Source organism: Aquarana catesbeiana, linkage group LG02 (genome assembly GCF_042186555.1).
Source record: "Aquarana catesbeiana isolate 2022-GZ linkage group LG02, ASM4218655v1, whole genome shotgun sequence".
NCBI classification, from domain to species: Eukaryota; Metazoa; Chordata; class Amphibia; order Anura; family Ranidae; genus Aquarana; species Aquarana catesbeiana.
Window position 1 is genome coordinate 391,909,342 of NC_133325.1, and position 21,780 is coordinate 391,931,121.

Genomic DNA, 21,780 nt, shown 5'->3' on the forward strand with positions numbered 1-21,780 from the left:
GCACCCTTCAAGCCTGCTCAGACATGACCATCATCGGCCTCTAAGACCTAAGAGCGCCTTAATTTGGCCCCTACCGAAACAGGCCGTCCAGGTACAATTACACCATCAGATTTGCATCTGCTGTCCCCATTTAGGAATAGCATAGAGCCTCCTCTGGCAACTGATAACAACGGATACTACACTTGATCTTAGCCATAAGGCCGAGAAGCAATGGCAACGCACTGCTTTTTTTTTTTTTTTTGAAAGCCCAAGCCGTGTGAAACACACTCGAAAATTTCACCCGATGCCAAAAAAATGTACACACACATAAAGAGTGAAACACTAAAACATGCAGTGGATGTACACAAGCCCTTTAAAATCAGAGGGCCTTACCCTGATCCCCCAGGGCGTGATGCTCCAGACGGGGGTACTTTACACTTGGTCCATCTGGCCAAAACCAAACAGACCCACCCAAGTACTTGGTGGGGCTCCCCCAAAGGGAGACCCCATGAGAGAGGGCGAACCAAGCCAGAAGACCATGTCCACCCCCTCCCAAGACTTTCAGGGCAGGCCAGAGGACCTACACCCTACCAGTCACACATGCAAAAACCGTGTACAAACATAAAAATACAAAAAGTGGCAAACATAGGTTTAAATAAAAGAACATGGGGGAGAAGGAAGTGGAGAGAAGAGTGAAAAGTGGTCATTTTGTAAAATAATGACCAGGCCCTCCAGCCAGAAATCAAAAATTCCTCCGGTCCCAACCAAAAGGCCCAGGCCCAGAGGCAGGCAGAAAAAAAAAAAAAAAAAGTGTGATATGGTGTAGTGACCATGGTGCCATAACTCAAAGGGACTCTCACTTACAGTGATTGTACGGCACTCCTGGACTGCCACTCCAGGAGCACATACACCATGGGCTTCTTTGCAGGCCCAACTCTCAGACAGACTTATGTAGCCCTCCGTCCCTGACAGATAGAGAGCCCTTCTAGGATATCTCGGAGAGAGCCGCCGACAGCAAAGCAGCCACCAGTACTAGCCTTTCCAGGCCCCCATCAACCCAGCAGATTTGCAAAGCATCACCCCGTGCCACTCCAGCTCCTCCACCAGACGCTGACAGGAACATCGACTGCACCAATCCCAGCCAGAAGGCCAGGAAAAAAAAGCCCTTCAGCCAGACCAAATGCAGCACCCATCCTCACCAGGAGCACCCTTCCAGCCTGCTCGGATATGACCATCATTGGCCTCTATAGCTGGCCCCTACCAAGACAGGCCGTCCAGGTTCAATTATACCATCAGATTTGCATAGGCCCCCCTAGCACAGAACCTCCTCTGGCAACTGATAAGAACAGATGTTTTTGTTTTTTTTTCCAAGCAACTCAGATCGAGACATCGCTTACATTTAAACGTTTCTCCACAAAACTTCAACATGAGCTACTATCTCATCATCATCATATGAGCTCAAAAATTTTACTCACTTACCCCTACCTGGGCTTGAAATCCTAACTTCACGCGCCCTACACACTCACCCTTAAAACTACTCTATCTTATCAACCTGCTTTCTCAAATGTCTTTAAACAGCCTACCTTTTCCCTACCTACCACTAAAGGACTTCATATCACTCACATTCAAAACACATCCATACCTTTGAACATAAATCTAAGGCATGACTTGAAACCCACCTCCCAAAACTCAACTCTCACCCAATCATTCTCAATCTTAACCTTTTAACCCCCCCCCCTGAAAAACAAAAACCCACATAGCCACATTTGAAACCAAACATACACTTTTATACATTCCTACCTTAAGTACCTCCCTAACACTCTCCCTACACTCATACTCGAATTCTAACTCTAACTCAACCTTTCTTAAGCCCCCAATCCCCCTTTACTTGCTACAAAAAAAGCACCTTAAAGTGATTGTAAGGGTTCGTTTTTTTTTTTAAATAACAAACATATCATACTTACCTCCACTGTGCAGCTCGTTTTGCACAGAGTGGCCCCGAACATCCTCTTCTTGGGTCCTTCGGTGGCTCTCTCGGCTCCTCCCCACATCAGATAACCCCCTAGGAGAAGCAATCTCCCGAGTACTATAGCCGCCGAATGTATGACTCGGCCCTGCCCCCTGGTGCCTGCGTCATTGGATTTGATTGACAGCAGTGGGAGCCAATGGCTGCGCTGCTATCAATCTATCCAATCAAGAGCCATGAACCCCAGGCAGAGAGACAGCGGGTCCCCGCCGGGTCAAGTTCCAGGGCTCAGGTAAGTAAAACGGGGGGGTGGCATTAAGGTGAAAAACACAAAGGTTTACAACCCCTTTAAGTCACTCCTTGATGGACCCTGATTGTGTCTTGCCACTTCTGTTTTCTCCAGACCTCTTCCGCATGGTCCACCCCTCCTCTCTTCAAATCACGTAAGTAAAATATATATAACCTAGCCAATACCATGTCCACGCATTCATCGGCCGTCAACTCCATACTCTTCCTAACATACAGACATCTAGCGTCCCACAAAACCTCTTTGATGATACATCAAAATGTCCAGACTCTTCTTTGGAGGCCATTGTCACCACCCGCCAACCCAAAAACCCATGCTTCCATACACATAACTTGAAGCCCGATCACTTCCCTGGTGAAGTGGCCCAGCCTCTTCCTTACCTTACAGGCCATAGCACACCCCCAAAAGACATGGTACACCGACTCAAGGGACCCGCACCCCTCCCTAGGGCATTGATCCGTACTGCATAGGTCCCTAGACTTCAGGAAGAGCCTAGTCATAAGGCATTCATTGAAAGTCATCCATGCAATCTCACGCTGCTTATTTGTAGCCCACTCCTTCCACTTAAACCTCTGCCACACAACTTCAGCTGCATTAGCCTAGAAATTAAAAACATTACACACTGTCTGCTCCTTCACCATCCATCTCTTAAGTATTACCTTATTCGTGCTTTCCTCACTCAGGCTCTCCAGGCCAAATTCCTCATAGAAGGACTTCAGCCTCAAATAGAAAACTGGAGTGATCAGGGATACAGGCTTAGATAAGATCCTCCCACACCACCCCCATTTTTAAAACAATCTTCCCGCATGAAATCATAATGCACGCCGTCCTACATCCACTTACCACAGTCCTATGCGTGCACAACCAATACTGCGTTTTCACAAAAAGATCTACACTGGGAAATCCATACCCTCCTTTCTCCACTTCGTTCTGAACTACCTCCTGCGGACCCTCTCCATCTTGGAACCCCAAAAGAACCGGAAGAGAGTAGTTTCCAACTTCCTACTCCAGATCTTATTGGGTGGGAAAACTGTACTAAAAAACAAAATTAACGGCAAAAACACAGCTTTTGCAACCATAACTTTACCTGCTAAGGATAGCGTCCTTGTCTTCCAAAAGTCTGCTTTCTTCTGAATTTTGCTTACTGCTGCTTCAGCATTAGCCTGACGATTAAGGTTCTTCCCGAATACAACACTCAAGATCTTGATAGTGTCAGTCCTGGGAATTACACCAGCTCCAATCTCGGAATTGCTACTCAAGTCGCACCTCTGACATTTCCCCCAGTTCACTTTCAGTCCTGATACTCCAGCGAAAATCCGTAGTAGTAGGTACACTGTAATGAACTCCACTTGCGAGTTCAGTAGGAACACTAGGTCATCCATATATGCCAATGACTTTACCCACTGCCCATTCCCACCTGGCAGAAACACCCCCTTCAAGGTCTTGTCCTTCTGCACTCGCCTAAGGAGTGGCTCCACCTCACAAATAAAGAGGATCGGCGACAGCGGGCACCCCTGCCTCACTCCAGATCTAATCTCCACCATGGTGCCCAAACTTCCATTCACCAACACTCGGCTAGTTATTCCAGTATACAGGCCTCTGAGAATCCTAAGTTTCCCAGGAAGCCCCATCCTCTCAAGGCACTGGAACAAAAACATGTGCGACACTTTATTTTAAGCCTTTTCTATATCCACACTCACCACTGACAAGGACCTATTATTAGCCTGGGCATGGAAGATCAAATCTCGGAGCAAAACGAGGCAATCCGACATCCTCCTACCCAGTACCGCACGCGTCTGCCAGTCCCCAACCATTTCGTCCACCACCCTTCTCAATCGATTCGCCAGAAATTTAGCGAAGATCTTATAATCACAATTAAGGAGGGTGATCGGCCTCCAATTCTTCAAATCCTTCAGGTCACCTTTGTTAATGATCAAAGTTATAATCCCCTCCTGCATGGACTTGGAAATGCAATTACCTGCAAAGCAAAACTTTATTACCTCCAGGAGAGGAGCCTCCACTAATGTCCAAAATTTGACAAAAAATTCCACTGGCAGTCCATCACTACCCGGGGTCTTATTGGCTGCCATGGTTTTGACCCAAAAGTTCCTGTGCTGTCACCTCTCCTTCCAACTCTTCCAACTTCTCCTTACACACAGCCTTGTCTAAGATCTCACAATATTCCTTGACCTCCCCCTCTTGCATTCCTTCCACACCCCTATACAAGTTCCGTATTGAAGTAACTAATAGCTTCCCGCATCTCTTCTACTTTCATTTCTCTTCCTTGTGCCTCAATAGATGAAAAACAACCCCTCGGATTGAGGGCTTTCTTGAAGAAGTACCGTGTACACTTTTCTCCCTCCTCCATCCCCCGCACTTTAGCCCTGAAAATAATCTCCTTCCCCCTCCGTTTTAAATCATTATGCCTCTCCACTCTCACTTGCCTTAATTCTTCTTCCACCTCCATCCCCAAGGCTTCACACCTATGCAAAAAGTGAAGCTGGGACACCATCCTTCCTTTCCTTGGCCTTCTGGATCCCGAGCTTCTGAAAGCATCCTGCAGTTTCTTTTTTTTGCTCAATCCCACCTCAAAAGAATATTACCAAAATCACCCTGCTTACCGAGTAAACTTGAAAAAAAGGAAGAAAAGGCCTTGCACACTTCCCTTTCTTCCAGCAGGGATTGGGTGTTGAGCTTCCATACACCCCTCCCAAAGGCAGGTGCACCCTCAAAAGAAAATTTCCCAAACAACATTAGGTGATCCAAAAAAGAGACATTAAAGGTGTTGCAACTAAGTATTTGAACCTCCTGCCCAACAAAAATATAATCAATCCGGAACTTTACATAATGCGCGGTCGGAGAAGAAAGTAAAATCCCTTCCCTCTCCACCCATCTCCTCTGCCACATCTTTAAGATTAAGATCAGAAATAATCTCATTAAGAACATTTGAAGAGGAGTCAAGTTTGTTTTCAACCAACCCTTCTCTGTCCTTCAAAAATCTTATACAATTAAAATCTCCTAAAATGATACTTAGCATCCTTCCTGGCAAAAAAACTTTTAGGTCTCGCAGTAGATCCCTTCTCTCTGCAGCATTGGCATGCCCATAAACGTTAACCAACTTTCGGGATGAGCATGCTGGTTCCCACACAGCCTCCCCTAAATCCCACTCCTCCTTTCCTGGGAATCCTTCCAGATAACATTCTTGAAGGCAGATAATATCTGCCTCAAAGCTACGGTTTTCTCCCCACACCGCAGCCCTCCTCCATCTAGATCCTACACTCCTAGTGTTGATGTGTACACTGAAAGAGCCATCAACAAAAACCAAAAAAGGAAACCCCTGCCATACTAATCAATATGGTTTGTTGCTCCCACCTTCCGCTCTTTCACTCACTCTCCTAACAGGCAAAGGGGAATAGACCAAATCCTGATCTTGCCTACTAGATCCCTCTGAGCAGGGGGTATCCCCAGGTCCAGGGTCCTCATCCAATCTAGCCTTCTTGTTACTATTCATCCCTTCTTCCACACCAGAGTTCTTTACCACTCTCTGCCCACATGTCAGATCTTCTCCACTCTACTCTACCTCCACCTCTTCCTCCACTTCCTCTTCCACCTCACTGGATGACAAGTCCCCCAGCAGAGTAGACAGGGGCACAGGGCTAGCATCTGCCCCACCTGATTGCCTCCCGTCACTCCCCTGCTCCTCATCCACTCGCTGTGCTGGTACCCGATGAGCAGGTATCCCAGTATCCATTTCTTCCAAGTCCTTACTCTCCTCCTCCACTCGTGCGTCCTTTGTCTCCCCCCCAGAATCAGCTCCAGGAGTCGACACCACAGAAGGCCCACCCTCCATACTAGTCGAGGCATCCATCTCTTCCTCGCTTGTTTTGTTGGTCTCCTTACTACCTCCGGCCTGTTCAGCCCCCTCCTCCTCACCCGGAATTCCTTGCTTTTCTTTCACTACCACCCATTTTGTTCCTGCCTTCTTCCACCTTGCCCGACTCAACGCATCTGCAAAGGAAGACTCCTTTGCCTCTTTATATTCGCTACACTGTCGGGCAAAATGCCCCGCTTTCTTACAAATGTCACATACGCAACTCACCTTGCACTGGGATGCCTGATGTTCCTGGCTTCCACAATGCCTACACTTAAGCCCCTGATCGCATTCAGAACTGGTATGACCGTAAGTGATACGACAAAATTTCAGCTGCCCAGGGTAAAAGAGGAAGCCCCTCTCACCTGCAATAGAGAAGACGGCTGGTGGTCTCCTCACACCCCCTATAGAATCAGGGTCTCGTCGAAACCTTGACACGAAACAGTACTTCCCTGACCAAATAACGAAGCAATTATTTACTTTCTCACCTCTCCTCAAATCATCACAGTAAGAGGATAAAAAGGCTCTTACCAGGTCCGCATCTGCAAATGAATTATAAAGATGTGATAACCTTTTCCTCTTCCGTGAATAAGGGGATCACTTTGAACATTTTCACGAGGGGAACTTCCATGAAACTACGCGCCTTCTCATACATGGTCCAGCGTGTGCCCAGAGAATCAAAAGTGACATCGTAAATCCGCTGAGCAGGGAAATCCTGCAGACACACAACCTGTCTCACCTGTACTTTCAGAACATCCTTCAACAAATGCATCACCACAGTTTCCGAACTCACATCCTGTCCTGGTCAAGCCAGAGAGCGTATGGAGTCCCGGAGTCCACACCTCGACATCTTCCTCCCAAAAAAAAGTCAAGACCCGACTAGTCTAGACCAGATCCCGACTCGCAAACCTCCGGCAGCGCCTTGCCCAATAGCAGCAGGGGGTACACCCCCAGACTGAGCAAGGTTGGTGCCTTCAGAAACCTCTTTGTAAGATACTAGATATTTGCCAAAAGGCCGAGAAGCAATGGCACCGCACTGCCCTCACTGCCAATGAGGAGGAACGTCCCGGGCAGCTGAGACACTCTTGCAACATCACAGGATCTAGATGGCCCTCAGGTAAGTATCAGGGGGGGGCGAGGGGGGCTGCTGTGCACAGAAGGCTCTTTATAAATATATAGAATGCATTAGGATAAAAAAAAGCTTCTGCCTTTACAATCACTTTAATGTACATATCATAAGGCAATCCTGGAGTCCCTCCACTCATCCACTTAATAGAATGATGGTGCTGTGATCCTCAAATGTAAATAAAATGAAATAAACTATGCGGGTATTTACATGCCCTGAGCAGATGATGCTGTCCCAGTGTATAGTGGCCATCTAGTGGCTAAGAAACATATTACATATACAATAGTTATCACTGGGCAGTGTAGCAGCCTGTGCTCTGGGTTGCTGCAGTAGAGGGATGAAGTTTTAGGGGGACTAGCTGAGAATCTATGCAATTAAAATTCAAATTAAATAAAAAAAACCCATGTGGGGTGATATTCCAAAATGAATGGGTGACTTTTTGGTCCTAACCGCCTATATATGTTACCATGAAATAGTATGCTGTGTGCAATATATCCAAATGAGCCATAAATACTGTCCATGGATAGGTCCTAAAAACTAAACCTAAAAACTAAGTTATACCCTCCCATGTGGATTCTAATATAACCCAAGTGTAAAAGCTATGCCATAACTGCTGGGTTGCCGTATAATCTGTACAGTACACTAAAAGTTTGATATGAAGCAGTTTCTATCTATATCAATATTCATAACCTGGGAGCTCATAGTACATAACTCGTATATACAGTGTTTTTCATTTTGTGACACTGCTTTGTGCATGTCAGTGCCCCTCCAGTGCCTCTCTGTTTTATCTATGCCACAAAATGTAAGCAAGCTGGGGTCTCTGTTATGGTATAGCCTGAAGTGGTTTTAAAGGCTGTGTTCCTTAAAGTGGAGTTCCACCCAAAAGTGTAACTTCCGCTTTAAGGAATCCTGACCCCCCTCCTATGCAACATCTGGCATGTCATTTTTTTCTTGGGGGGGGGGGGAGCAGGTACCTAGTTTTTACAGGTACCCAGCTCCCACTTCCGCTCCCCTCCCTCCCTGCAATCTTCTGGGACACATCACAGGTCCCAGAAGATTGACTGGCCATTCAGGAAACGCAGTGCGACTCACGCATGTGCAGTACGCACCCAGCTGTGAAGCCGCAAGCTGTCACAGCTGGGTGCCCACAGTAGTGATGCTGGTGCAGAGGAGAGAAGGGGGAGAGGAACGAGGCTTCGGGCGGCTGCATCTCTGGACCGTGGGACAGGTGAGTGTCTGTTCATTAAAAGCAGCTACACATTTTGTAGCTGCTGACTTTTAATAAACACAGGAATGGCTGGAACTCCACTTTAAAGCGGTTGTAAACTGCTGGACGTTTTTTGTTTTTTTTCTTACCCTGCAAGGTAATGTCATAATGTGCACATTATGTTAAAGTAACTTACCTTAAAACGAAGGCACTTCCATCTTCACCCGATCGTGACATACTTCACTTGAAGTAGCATGATTTCAAAGTAGTGCTACTTCAGGTGCTGCGTAGAAGACATCTGTGCGACTTCAGGCACAGATGTATATGCAGGTCACACCTGAACTTGCAAAAAGTAGTGCAGGAACTACTTTCCAAAATCAGTCGGAGTCAGAGTTACACTTATTTGACTGCTTCCAATGTGGACAAAATGGTGTGACTTGTCAAGCAATTTGAAACTGTCAAAAAAGTCGCACCGGTGCAGGGGCGGATCCAGAGTCCAGTCTCGGGAGGGGCACTGCCAGAAAATAGTTTTTTTTGCAGGCAATTTATCGGGGAAATGGCTGGTGTTGGCACTTCAATCCTCACGGCACCATGGTTGTTATGGTGTCAGGATGATTGAAGAGCATTATTTATATTATTACATTGTAATATAAAATGAAATGGTTCAACTCACCATAATGCAGAATCAGTGGGAGCCCTGAGTGTGTCACTTGCCACGTCACCTGCCACACGTTGCGGATTGTCCACTTGCCACATCACCTGCCACACGCTGCGGATTGTCCACTTGCCACGTCACCTGCCACACGCTGCGGATTGTCCACTTGCCACGCCACCTGCCACAAGCTGCGGATTGTCCACTCGCCACATCACCTGCCACACGTTGCAGATTGTCCACTTCCCACACGTTGTGGATTGTGTACTTGCCACGTCACCTGCCACACGTTGCGGATTGTGCACTTGCCACGTCACCTGCCACACGTTGTGGATCGTCGACTTGCCACGTCACCTGCCACACGTTGCGGATTGTCCACTTGCCACGTCACCTGCCACAAGTTGCGGATTGTCACTTGCCATGTGACCTGCCACACGTTGTGGATTGTCACTTGCCACGTGACCTGCCACACGTTGCGGATTGCCACTTGCCACAAGTTGGGGGCGGAGAAGGAATAATGCTGGCGCTCTGCCACTGACAGTGGATGCTGGACATTTTAACTAGTCTGTCTAAACTATATCTAACTCTATCTATCTGTCTGTCTGTCTAAACTCTAAACTGCAGCAACAACTGTTCCCCTATTTGAGGCTCCAGCTCCTGTCATGTCGGCACGGAGACTCGGATCCGACGTGACTCACTGATGTCACCTGTCTGAGACTCGAGTCCGATGTGACTCTGACGTCACTCATTGCTAGACGCCAGGCGGCCCAGGCGCTAGCAACGAGTGCAGGGAAGAGGCTCCACCCACCTCCTCCGGCTCCTGGTCAGTGCACGGTTTGTTGCACTGTGTGACTGGTAGGGTTGCAGATCCTCGGGCCTGCCCTGAAAGTCCTGGGAGGGGGTGGACATGGCCTTTTGGCTTGGTTCACCCTCTCTCATGTGGGGCGTCTGGGCGCTGCCCACCCTCCTGTAGTCAAAAAAAAAAACTATTTTAAAACGGCCCCTTTAAGAACAAAAAAAAAAAGAGTCCTTTAACAAAGTGCACTGTGGCGCCGGACACAGTGCACTATGGGAAGCGCCACGTCAATACAATCACGAGATTGCAGACGTGGCGCTTCATTTGTGGGGTGCTCTTAACCCACCTTGCGATGCAATCGACAACGCCGATTAGCTTCCGCCCGTAGAGTCAGTGTGATTCTATGGGCGGGAGCATTGCTTTTCAAATCACAAGGTCACTTCCGGCTTTCGTGAAGCAGACGAAAGCCAGAAGTGACGTCGGCAGCTCCGTTCTTCGGCCCGAGCGGAGCTGCAGGAGGAAGGTAAGAGAGCAGCATGAGGGATGGGTTCCAGTCTGGTCTATGTAGCGGCCGCAAGGAAGGTGAGCTCCAGCACAGCTGCATCTGTCCCTCTCTTCCCCATTCCCCCCCTCTCCTGTCTCACTAACACACGGACCGAAGACACCTCCGAGTGCTTTCCTATACACAGACAGAGGGGAAGGGGGAGGGGGAGGAGAATGGACACATCAACAGGACGTGCTGATCTGAGGTCTGAATATGACACTTGCAGGGGAAGGGGGGCAAGTTATCAAAGAAAGATACTCACAGTGATTTGGGGGGCTGGAAGCAGATGCTGGATGTGCTAAGGGCCACTTTGGGAGCAAAGAGGATTTGTGCTAGAAGGGGGGTTGAATATAAAATTAGACCCCCCCCAGCACAAATCCTCTCTGCTCCCAAAGTGGCCCCTAGCACATCCAGCATCCGCTTCCAGCCCCCCAAATCACTGTGAGTATCCTTCTTTGATTACTTGCCCCCCTTTCCCCCTTGTTCAAAGAGATGCTGGCTGCTATTAAGGAGAAATCATGGTGTCTGGGATCAGTGGACACAGTGGATGCGTTTTGATGACACAGTGGCTGAGTTTTATAACACAGTGGCTGCGATTAATTTTTTTTGTTGTTTGTTTGCGCCCCCCCAAAAATTTTGAGCACCAGCCGCCACTGGTAAGTACCCTTGTCCCCGTCAGGAGCCTACCACCCCCGGGGGATTCAGGGCAAGGCCCCCTGATTTTAGAGGGCTTGTGTACCCATTGCACTTTTTTTGTGTCACTTCTTTATGTGTGTGCACATTTTTTTTGGCACTAGGTGAAGTTTTTGAGTGTGTTTCACCTGTCACACGACATGGGCTTTAAAAAAAAAAAAAAAAAAAATCATATATATATATATATATATATATATATATATATATATATATATATATATATATATATATATATATATATATATATTTTTTTTTTTTTTTTTTTTTTTTTCCTAGTACTTAAAATAATTTTTACGTCTGCCACTGTTAACTAATTCTATTTTATCTGACAGCAGTTCTAAACCTTACATCTCTTTTTTTGTTATACCATTTTGTTCAAGGTATAGATCATTTTTCTATTCAGATTTATACAGGTTTATAACCCATCTAGAAACACCGTCTTTTATTGAAAAAAATATATCCTTTATTTTTATATAAAAACAAAGACTTTATCTGAATACATTGTACTCTGTACTTCTATGCAGCTCATAAATGATACAGTCTAATCAGGAAACACAGTACAAAACATCAATCACACACAGCAAGGAGACAACGTCCTCCCCTCTACTTATCTGCTATGTAGCACATTCCACTGGTTTAGACACAGCCCACGTATGCTTGCCGAGCGGATAACTTGGACTGTCTGATTGGTTGGTGGGCGTGGTGTATGTAAATCAGACACAGCTTTCAGCGCTGAGCACTTGCTGAACTGTCATGTTGTATTTATTCTTTCCTAATATAAAGATCTTTTATTACAAAATAAAATTTGAAGTCTTCATGATAGAGGTGTCTTATAAAGTACATTGAGTAAAACATGTAAATTACTTTTATTGTTCATGACAATATTTCTCTCCATAATGTGATTAAGCAATTTCTATGGGCTGGCCACAGTTGGTGCAGTTAATTAGTTAAGACTATACTTTCAGGGATCATTTCTATAGTTCTTGACTGTCGAAATGTGCTCTAAAGTGTACAAACTCATCAACCACGATGAAGAGCTGTGGTGGCCTCTCCTGAGCGCGATGTGAGTTAGTAATGCTATTTACTGGCAGCTGTTACTGACTGTAGATGACCGCACCTCTCTTCTATAAAGGAGAGTAGGAGGGAGAGTACACAAGCTGAGTGGTTTGAAATATCTGTTAAAATTAGAATTATGTTTACCGCAGAATCTTTAGTTATACATTTAGTCATGTTAATTGTTTGTATGTAAAAATGTATTGTTTATCTAGAATTTTTTTTTATAGAGATGAATTTTTTTTTGCTTACTGTGTGTGGCTTGTTGCTAGGGTGTCTCCTGTGGTCTGCCTTCTTTGGGGCTGTGGTGATGCGCGTCATTTCCAGCAGTGCCTCTGCTCTTGGGAGATGTGTGCCATCGTTCCCGGGAGTCAGTGGGCACCGCTGCAGGATTGCATTCCCATAACAGGGCAGGCACCTCCTCTGTTGCCACCCATTGTGATGCCAACAAGATACCATTCCTGCGCTATGTCCTGTGTAGAATGCGCAAGCACGAGATCATCAAGAGGTGCATGCTGGGCAGCCAGCAGCATCTTATTCCAGAGTCCTAGTGGGCTTTACAGGCCCGCAATCAAACAAAGGTAAGTAAATTAAAAAAAGATGTACTTAAACAGCGAATTTATTACTAACATGCTTTTGAGTATTTAATTCATAGCAGCAGAACGGGTGCCAAAAAAAAATCAAATTTGGGTGGAACTCCGCTTTAAACCCACCCAGAAACAATTGAGTACTGTCCACGATACTTTTTTTTAAATTTGCACTAACATACAATTTTTCAGTACAAGCTTTGCAGGTACATTCCCTTATTTCAAGTTCCAGGCAGTACTAATTCACAAACGTTTTAGCAGAATAAAAAAAAAAGTCAATCTCTGAGGGTTAGAAAAAAACACAAACAAATGTACAAATATACATGGCTAATGGTAATAAAATAAGCATAGTTAGTGAGATAAGACAGAGGGAAAACTATAGACTTGGGTGGAGTAGGGTGGGGAGGGGACATATCCCGAAAGCTTGTCCTGAAAAATTGTATGTGCAAATAAAAAAAAGCATCCGGACAGTACTCAACTGTTTCTGTCGCAAGTACACTAATACAGCTACAATGCCCTCAAGCATGTTAGAACCCCAAAACATTATATACTGTATATATATATATATATATATATATATATATATATATATATATATATTTATTATTCCTGCAGAGGCCCTAGAGAATAAAATGGTGGGTATTGCAATCTTTTTGTGACACGTAATTCACAAATTAATGTTAGCAAACACTATAAAACACTAAATTGCTTGGCACTAGTCAGGCTGCTTTGCTGGGCATTGGTGAGCCTGCTTTGCTGGGCACTGGTGAGGCTGCATTGCTGGGCATTGGTCAGGCTGCATAGATGGACACTGGTCAGGCTGAATAGATGGGCACTAGTCAGGCTGTATTGATGGGCACTGGTGAGGCTGCATAGATAGACACTGGTGAGGCTGCATTGCTGGGCACTAGTGAGGCTGCATTGATGGCCACTGGTCAGGCTGCATAGATGGGCACTGGTGAGGCTGCATAGATGGACACTGGTGAGGCTGCATAGATGGGCACTGGTGAGGCTGCATTGCTGGGCATTGGTCAGGCTGAATAGATGGGCACTAGTCAGGCTGTATTGATGGGCACTGGTCAGGCTGCATAGATAGGCACTGGTGAGGCTGCATAGATGGACACTGGTGAGGCTGCATTGCTGGGCACTGGTGAGGCTGCATTGCTGGGCACTGATGAGGCTGCATAGATGGGCACTGGTGAGGATGAATAGATGGGCACTAGTCAGGCTGCATTGATGGGCACTGATCAGGCTGCATAGATGGGCACTGATCAGGCTGCATAGATGGGCACTGGTGAGGCTGCATTGCTGGGCACTGGTGAGGCTGCATAGATGGGCATAGCCGAGTCCTGCATTCTTTATGAAGCACACTGCTGAGCCCTGCATTCTTTATGTAGTGAACTCCTTAGCAATATATATATATATATATATATATATATATATATATATATATATATATATATATATATATATATATATATATATATATATACACAACATTCCAGTGTGGTTGTGCAGTGAGTCTGATTAGTACAGATCAGACTGGATTTCTCAGTCACCCTGTGCCCCTATTAGAGACACAGAGTGACTTAGACATAGGAGGTGCATGGGGGGCTGAAACAAGAGTTTCCCAACCTTCCCAAGGGATTCTGGGTTCCACAGGCCCCCCGCCCAAAGTGACTCCCATCACATCTCTCCCCTTTCGGCAGGGGACTAACACAGGAGACCTCAGATGGGTTGACTCTGAAGTTAGTCAGTAGTTCCAGTCCCCCAATGCCAGTATCCACACAGCACCCCAAATAAATTGTCCCAAACAGAGCATTACTCACCCAGCCAACCTCTGCCTCTGTCAGAGAACATACCCGCCGCTGAGGAGAAGTGTGGACTGGCCCTTCGCCCTGGAGTCCTTCCACCTGCTGGAAAGAAGACAGGGTGGCTGGGCTCACTTCATGATGTTGGGGATCTGGGCTGACTTCCCAGCATCCCTGGAGTATACAGGTGGATGCTGCATCTTTTGTTAGTTGAGGGCAGAGGCCAGCAGCAATCTGCCCTGTTGCCAGCCCTTCTGCTGGGTTGCTGGCATCATTCTGAGGTGCCATCTGCTCAGTAGTGTATTTAGGTTTTGTGCTGCCCTAGGCCTGACGAAACTCGTGCACCCCCTAATTTAAATATGACCCACCCCTTCCTGTCAAGGCCACACCCCTTGTTGTTTAAGACCCGCCTGAAATTTCCCCTGAAGCGAGTGGGGACACTAGTTCTGAGGGCCGGAGGGGGGGGATGGATTCCCTTAATTTGCATAGATTTCCTCTCACTTCCTGTTTGGCTATGAGGAAGGAAGTGAAGGGATGGTAAAAAATAAACTGACAGGGGCTATAACCCTCCCTTATTCTTTTCAAAATGAAAAAAAAAGTGTTGCCTATAGTTCTACTTTAAGCACAAATTTCTGATAATTTTATGAAGAGGACTAAGAAGATATAACCACGCCAATGATGCAGCAGAAATCATATAGCACAGTGAGGAAGGTTTGTGGTCTAGAATGATAGGACAGTCAAAAATAGAAGCGCCCCCCACAGTTGCGGAATGCCGGCCGCCCGCATACCCGAAGCAGTGCGGCTGGTTTATGGGGATGCTAGACTAATTTGCCTCTCAGCCCAGTCCGCCCCATAAGACTGGCGCTACACTAACAGCGCAAGCCAGCGGGGACTCTTTCCATGCTGCCCCCCTGCAAAGTGCTGCCCTAGGCCTGGGTCTTGTCAGCCTAGGCCAGGATACAGCATTGCATCTGCTGCTGGGAAGGGAAGCCGGGTGCTTCACCTCCCTTACTCTCATCTGGCTGTTGGGACGACATGTCTTTGGTACTGTCTCTCAGGTGCATCGATCCTTACTGGGGAGAAAAGACCACCACCTTCTCACCCTGGGCCTCTGGAACTGCCACAAGTGTAGGGCAGAGGTCTTGGACCCTCTGTCCAGTTGTCAGCGCTTCAGCTGCAGAAGTTTCTGGTAACTCCACAGATGCTGCTGACAGAAAATCCCATGTCCCTGTCAGTGTTGTGGGAGAAAGGCTGACTGCCTCTTCTCTCCTGGAGGCTGAAGCTGCTGTTGGTGCTGGGCAGAGGTTAGCAGAGCTCTGCCCTGTTGGCACTTCAGCTTTGGAGATGGCAATCTCCGGAGTTTCCACTGCTGATTCTCTGGCATGTTGCTGAACGTGTTCTAGCAGTTTCCTGTATGCCCTTTCCAGATGCTGTTCCTTCCTTAGCAAATAGTTCAGATCAGGTTTAAGCTCTGAGACCCCTGCAAGACTGAGCATAGCCTCTCTGTATTCTCGCAGGTGCTCAAGGGTAGGTTCTCCTTCATTGCCAAATACAAAACAATCTTTAAGGCTCTCCCACAGCAATCCAGGGCTGTCAAACTAATATCCCTCTGGAGAGCATTCTGTTGTCTCCCCTAAATATCCCTGCTCTGCGTGCCATTGTAGAGCCCAATTGTCCAGCTCTATCTCCTGCTGGACCAGCCTGTCTAACTCTGTCACCCATTGCTTCCGGGGCTGCTTTCCCAGGAATGCCATCCGCAACACCCGCTGGTCACTGATCCGTTGCTCTGGGGTTGGCAAGCACTTACCCTGTTGCATACCAGCGACCTGGAGGGCTCCAATCCAGAGTTCTACCCGAATCTGCTGCTTGAGCTCAAGGTATTCATCCGCAGATACAGTCCTGGAGTATACTGAAAGGACAATCTGCAGCAGCCCCAAGAACTCTGATGCCAGATCCATATCTCCGCTGGGGTGACCAAAGTCTGCTGTCCTGATCTTGGATCCAGGTGGAGTTTTGGATGTCTGAGACTGCAGGAAGCGTCCCACTGCTTGCCACCAATGTAACAAAACGTCCCACACTCCGCTTGAGTGCTTTCATCATATACCGCTTCCTCCCAGTCTGAATATAGATATTCCAAACCGCTGCCAACCTATAACAAGGCAGTGCTCGTTTGGTTGCTCAACATGAATTGTTTATTGAAACACAGGTACACAGGTAATACTTGGGACAATCCCCCCCCCCTTTGCATTCCGGGCTGGGTAGACTGTTCAATCAGCAGGGAGAGCTGTTGAAGGAATCCCCCCTCCCTCCTCACAGCAACAAACACACTTACACATCCCATAATACCTAAGGCAGATAGACACAATAGAACAATGGAATAGAGCCACACCCCAAACAACCCAGCAAAGAGTACATAACAAAATGAGACAATATTATATATATATATATATATATATATATATATATATATATATATACACAGTATCTCACAAAAGTGAGTACACCCCTCACATGTTTGTAAATATTTTATCATATCTTTTCATGTGACAACACTGAAGAAATGACACTTTGCTACAATGTAAAGTAGTGAGTGTACAACTTGTATAACAGTGTAAATTTGCTGTCCCCTCAAAATAACTCAACACAGCCATTAATGTCTAAACCGCTGGCAACAAAAGTGAGTACACCCCTAAGTGAAAATGTCCAAATTGGGCCCAAAGTGTCAATATTTTGTGTGGCCACCATTATTTTCCAGCACTGCCTTAACCCTCTTGGGCATGGAGTTCACCAGAGCTTTGCCTCTGGAGTCCTCTTCCACTCCTCCATGACGACATCACGGAGCTGGTGGATGTTAGAAAACTTGCGCTCCTCCACCTTCCATTTGAGGATGCCCCACAGATTCTCAATAGGGATTAGGCCTGGAGACATGCTTGGCCAGTCCATCACCTTTACCCTCTGCTTCTTTAGCAAGGCAGTGGTTGTCTTGGAGGTGTGTTTGGGGTCATTATCATGTTGGAATACTGCCCTGCGGCCCAGTCTCCGAAGGGAGGGGATCATGCTCTGCTTCAATATGTCACAGTACATGTTGGCATTCATGGTTTCCTCAATGAACTGTAGCTCCCCAGTCCCGGCAGCACTCATGCAGCCCCAGACCATGACATTTTTTTTTATTTAATCCGCAGTGGTGTGCAAAAACAAGAAGCTGTCAATGAACAAAAAAGTGCATGTGAACACACACACAAATAAGAGCACTTAAAGCGTTTGTTAACCCAAAAAAGCATGTTATATGACAGTGCTTGTGCTGTGTAATTAGGCCCCAAGTAACACCTAAAAAACCTGACTGATCCTGCCAGTTTCTGCCCTCCCCTATGTAAACTGACCACGGTGTATCATGGCTGCTGAGCCCTGACACCGTGGTCAGTTTACGTGCCTCTGTCATGCGCAGCCCTGCTCTCGGTATCCTCTCTGCTCCTGTGTCCTCCTCCACCTCCCCTCAGTGCAGAGAGCGTGATCACATGACTGGCCGGCTTTCTCCTCTCCTCCTCCCCTCCCGACTGATGTCAGCAGGGGAATCTCAGCCCCTCCTGCTGCATCTGTCAGAGGAGGAAAGGAGAAAGCCTGCGGGACACGTCATCGCGATCTTGGCTCTGAAATGAGGAATTTGCAGCCTTCATTTTTATACACAGAGGGGGACACTACCAGAGGAGACAGCACAGATGGTGCATACAGGTTAGAGTGGCTTAAAGCGGAGTTCCACACAAAAATGGAACTTCCGCTTTTCGGAACCCCCCCCCCCCGGTGTCACATTTGGCACCTTTCAGGGGGGAGGAGGGTGCAGATACCTGTCTAAGACAGGTATTTGCACCCACTTCCGGCATAGACTCCCATGGGAGTCTACGCCACTTCCCGTCCCCACCGCGCTGTCTCCTGGGAACACACAGCTCCCAGGAGAGAGCGGGGACCACTTGGGACACGCAGCGCGACTCGCGCATGCGCAGTAGGGAACCGGGAAGTGAAGCCGCAACGCTTCACTTCCTGATTCCCTCACCTAGGATGGCGGCGGCAGCTGCCGAGAACGAGCGGGTTCTCGGCGTCCCCTGCCGACATCGCTGGAACAGGTAAGTGGCCATGTATTAAAAGTCAGCAGCTGCAGCATTTGTAGCTGCTGGCTTTTAATATTTTTTTTTTTTGGCGGTGTGGGTGGACCCCCGCTTTAACAACCACTTTAAAGCCCCTTTCACACGGCTGGTTTGTTGCGGCTTCTGGATTCCTGCGGCAAGAATCTGCGGACTCCTGCTGCAGGAATGACCGGGTGATGTGATTATCATCGGCTGCTCAGCCCATTTAAACAAATGGCGGGCTGAAAGCGGCCACTTCTGATTGCATGTAGCCCTACACAAAGCCATTAGCTGTGGTTCTGGGACAGATGTCTGAGCCTGGATGCAGTCATTTCATGTTTAAAATGAGTAAGGTCATACCTCTACCAAATTGCCAAAACCCCCAATTTCTGCTTTTGCTGAGGAGGAGGAGGAGGAGGAAAGAGCAATGGTGGAGTGCAGGCATGCCCCATTCACACCTTCATGTTCTGGGAACAAGCATTTCAGAATGCAATCCTGGAAATGCATGAAAAATGTAGCAACGTGTACATCTCACTTGCACTGTGACACCACAAACATGGGTAGCAGTTGCGCATTTTGCTGCACGACAAAATTTGTAAGACTCACTGCAAAAAAAGGAGCAATTTTGGCTCTTTTGTCATATGTAGGGCAGCCCATTCAAGTGAATAGGCTGTCCTAGGCTGTCATGAAAAATAATGCCATAAAAAAACGCAATGCATCACTTTTCACAACTGTAAATTGGGCCTAAGCAGGCCAGGGCATGCTCTTGACAAATATGCTGTCACTTTGCCCTCTAGGTCCCTTTCACACGGGCTGTCCGATAAGGTTCGCCTGTCAGTTTTTCAGGTAGACCTGATCAGACCCCCCAGTGTCTTCTATAAAGCGGCGAATGTCAGTGGACACATGTCTGCTGACAACCGACAGCGTCCGCCAAAAACAGACAGATGGTGGTCCTATTCCCTATCTGTCTGGCGGATCAGATTGGATGGATTGGATGGAAACAGACAGGCGGTCTGTTTCCATTCGATTGCCACACAGAGGAGAGCAGGACTGTGTCTCGGACATGGACCTGTCATCCACCTGCTCAGCAGGGATCAGCGGAGAGATTCCCCACTGAGCAAGCAGATTCTGCTTCACAGAGTCTCCCTTGTGAAAGGGTCCTTCTGGGGAAGGTGACAGTGACTCTTTAGGATAAGATCGAGTTGGGTTTGCTCAGGCAGAAATTTGCTTCAGAAGGCTAGGAAAGTGGGACTCGCATGTAATGACATGGCAGGTATAGGAACTCAAAGTGGAACTACATTGAATCTGAGCACCACAAACCAAAACTGCTATTTATATATTATTATTATTATTTTACAGGATTTATATAGCTTGAATTAGCATTAGTTCATTCAATTTAACTTCCCTATCTGGAATTCTCCAGCATCTCCCAAAAATGTAATTTTCTACAGCAAAATGTGAAAAATGTCATTGTGTTGGTTGGCCTTCTATTCTTTTTCCTCTGAATACTTTCCATTTGCTATTTCTTATCTTTTAGGGTTGGCACCATGCCCACTGTTTTGGAATGTAGCACAGCCTTGGCCCTGGCAAGTCATTATCAAAGTAGATGGGACTGCAGTATGCACAGGCAGTTTACTAACTGCTTTTTGGGTCCTCAGCTCTGCTAACTGTCTTCTAAACAGGTAGGTGCGTGTGTGATGAAAATATGCATGACGGTTATAAATGGTGGACCTATGTCCAGCAAGCATGTCCTGGACTGGTATTCTTTCCATGCAGGGTTAATAAGCCTAAAGATACGGCTCCTTTCATAGAGAACTTTATATAGACACTTGAGTATCTTTTTTAATGCTTTAATAAAGAGTAACTGAAGGAAGTAGCAGGAAAGAGGTAGAAGAAGAGTTGCAGCGAAGTTCAAATACCTTTTCTTGATGTAGTATTATGAATTGGAATCTTGTAGATGAATGTACTCTCCTTTTAGAATTGAATCTTTGCCCGCCCGGATTGGTTTCTCTCACTAACCTAGCAACCGGCACGCAGCATGAACATAAGTCTCTGCCACAGACTTGAATGGAATAGAAACCCGTACGATCCTCTGCCACAGGATGTATTGGTTTACAATGGACAGCAAACACAGCACTAGAACCTTTAAGCCGACCCGGCAGTACTATGCGGTAGGATTATTTTAGGATGCGTCCTCCAACTGAGTCACCAGGCCCCTCTCCAGACCAGCACTCTGCATGATCCTTCCATGACGGGTCCTCCCCTGGGATCTTCTCAGTTGTCCAGCTTCTTCCCGTAGGACAGACAGCTCAGGACCATTCCCTCGCCGCTGTGGTAGGCCCCAGACAGGCTTCTGGGCCTACCCACATGCTGCAGCAACGTGGTCCTCCCGGTCAGAGGACCACGCGGTAGTACTCCTAACACATACCTGTCGGCCAGGAGGGCCAGCAGGTGGAACGAAACAAACCCTAAAACATGGCGTCTGTCCCATAAATACCCTCTCCCAGAATGCAACTCGGAGGACCACCTCCACCGAGTTATCTCTGGGACAGAAGAGCACCCATACGCTTCAGCGCGTTGCCTTTCCAACACCAACCCATGGCGACAACGACACCCACAGGCACAGTGTGAAACTACATGCATCACAGCCAAACTGGAACAGAGGCTAAATCTGACTATGTATAAAACAGATAACCCACTAAATTTACCTATAAGCGGTAGATGAAAATCTACCAGCGCTACATGAATAGTACAGCTTCTATGAATGGAGCACAGGGGAGGAAAGGGTGGCCATAGTCAGCACTAGATGAGTGACTGTCACAGCTGCCGCCGCTCATATTAGCCCTCACAGCGCTGGAAGATCACTTAAGATTTCAACCTAACATATCACATGGGACACAATTCATTTATGGAGGTACCTCCTGGTGCTGTTTTTTTTTTTATTTTTATTTTTTTAAATTTTACTAAACTTCCGCTTTAATGCTCAGGAAGAAAAAAATAGAAGTGACATTACTGAGACGCCCAGTTGAGGGGATGCCGGGACACATGAGGAAACTCTCATAGCATTTAT

At 47.0% G+C, this 21,780-nt stretch overlaps 1 protein-coding gene, 1 non-coding gene and 1 pseudogene across 2 annotated transcripts in view; 2 read left to right on the forward strand and 1 right to left on the reverse strand.

Annotated features, from left to right (window-relative positions):
- LOC141128122 (transmembrane protease serine 11D-like) overlaps positions 1–21,780 on the forward strand; it is a 152,973-nt gene that overhangs the window by 120,852 nt on the left and 10,341 nt on the right. The window contains exon 8 of the mRNA XM_073615214.1: positions 20,248–20,392. Coding sequence (XP_073471315.1) covers positions 20,248–20,392 — 145 coding nt within the window. The remainder of the gene's footprint in view (positions 1–20,247; positions 20,393–21,780) is intronic.
- LOC141130867 (U2 spliceosomal RNA) lies at positions 81–212 on the reverse strand (annotated as a pseudogene).
- LOC141130902 (small nucleolar RNA U3) lies at positions 12,091–12,307 on the forward strand. Its single transcript, XR_012242543.1, has one exon. It is a non-coding gene; the product is annotated as a small nucleolar RNA U3 (small nucleolar RNA).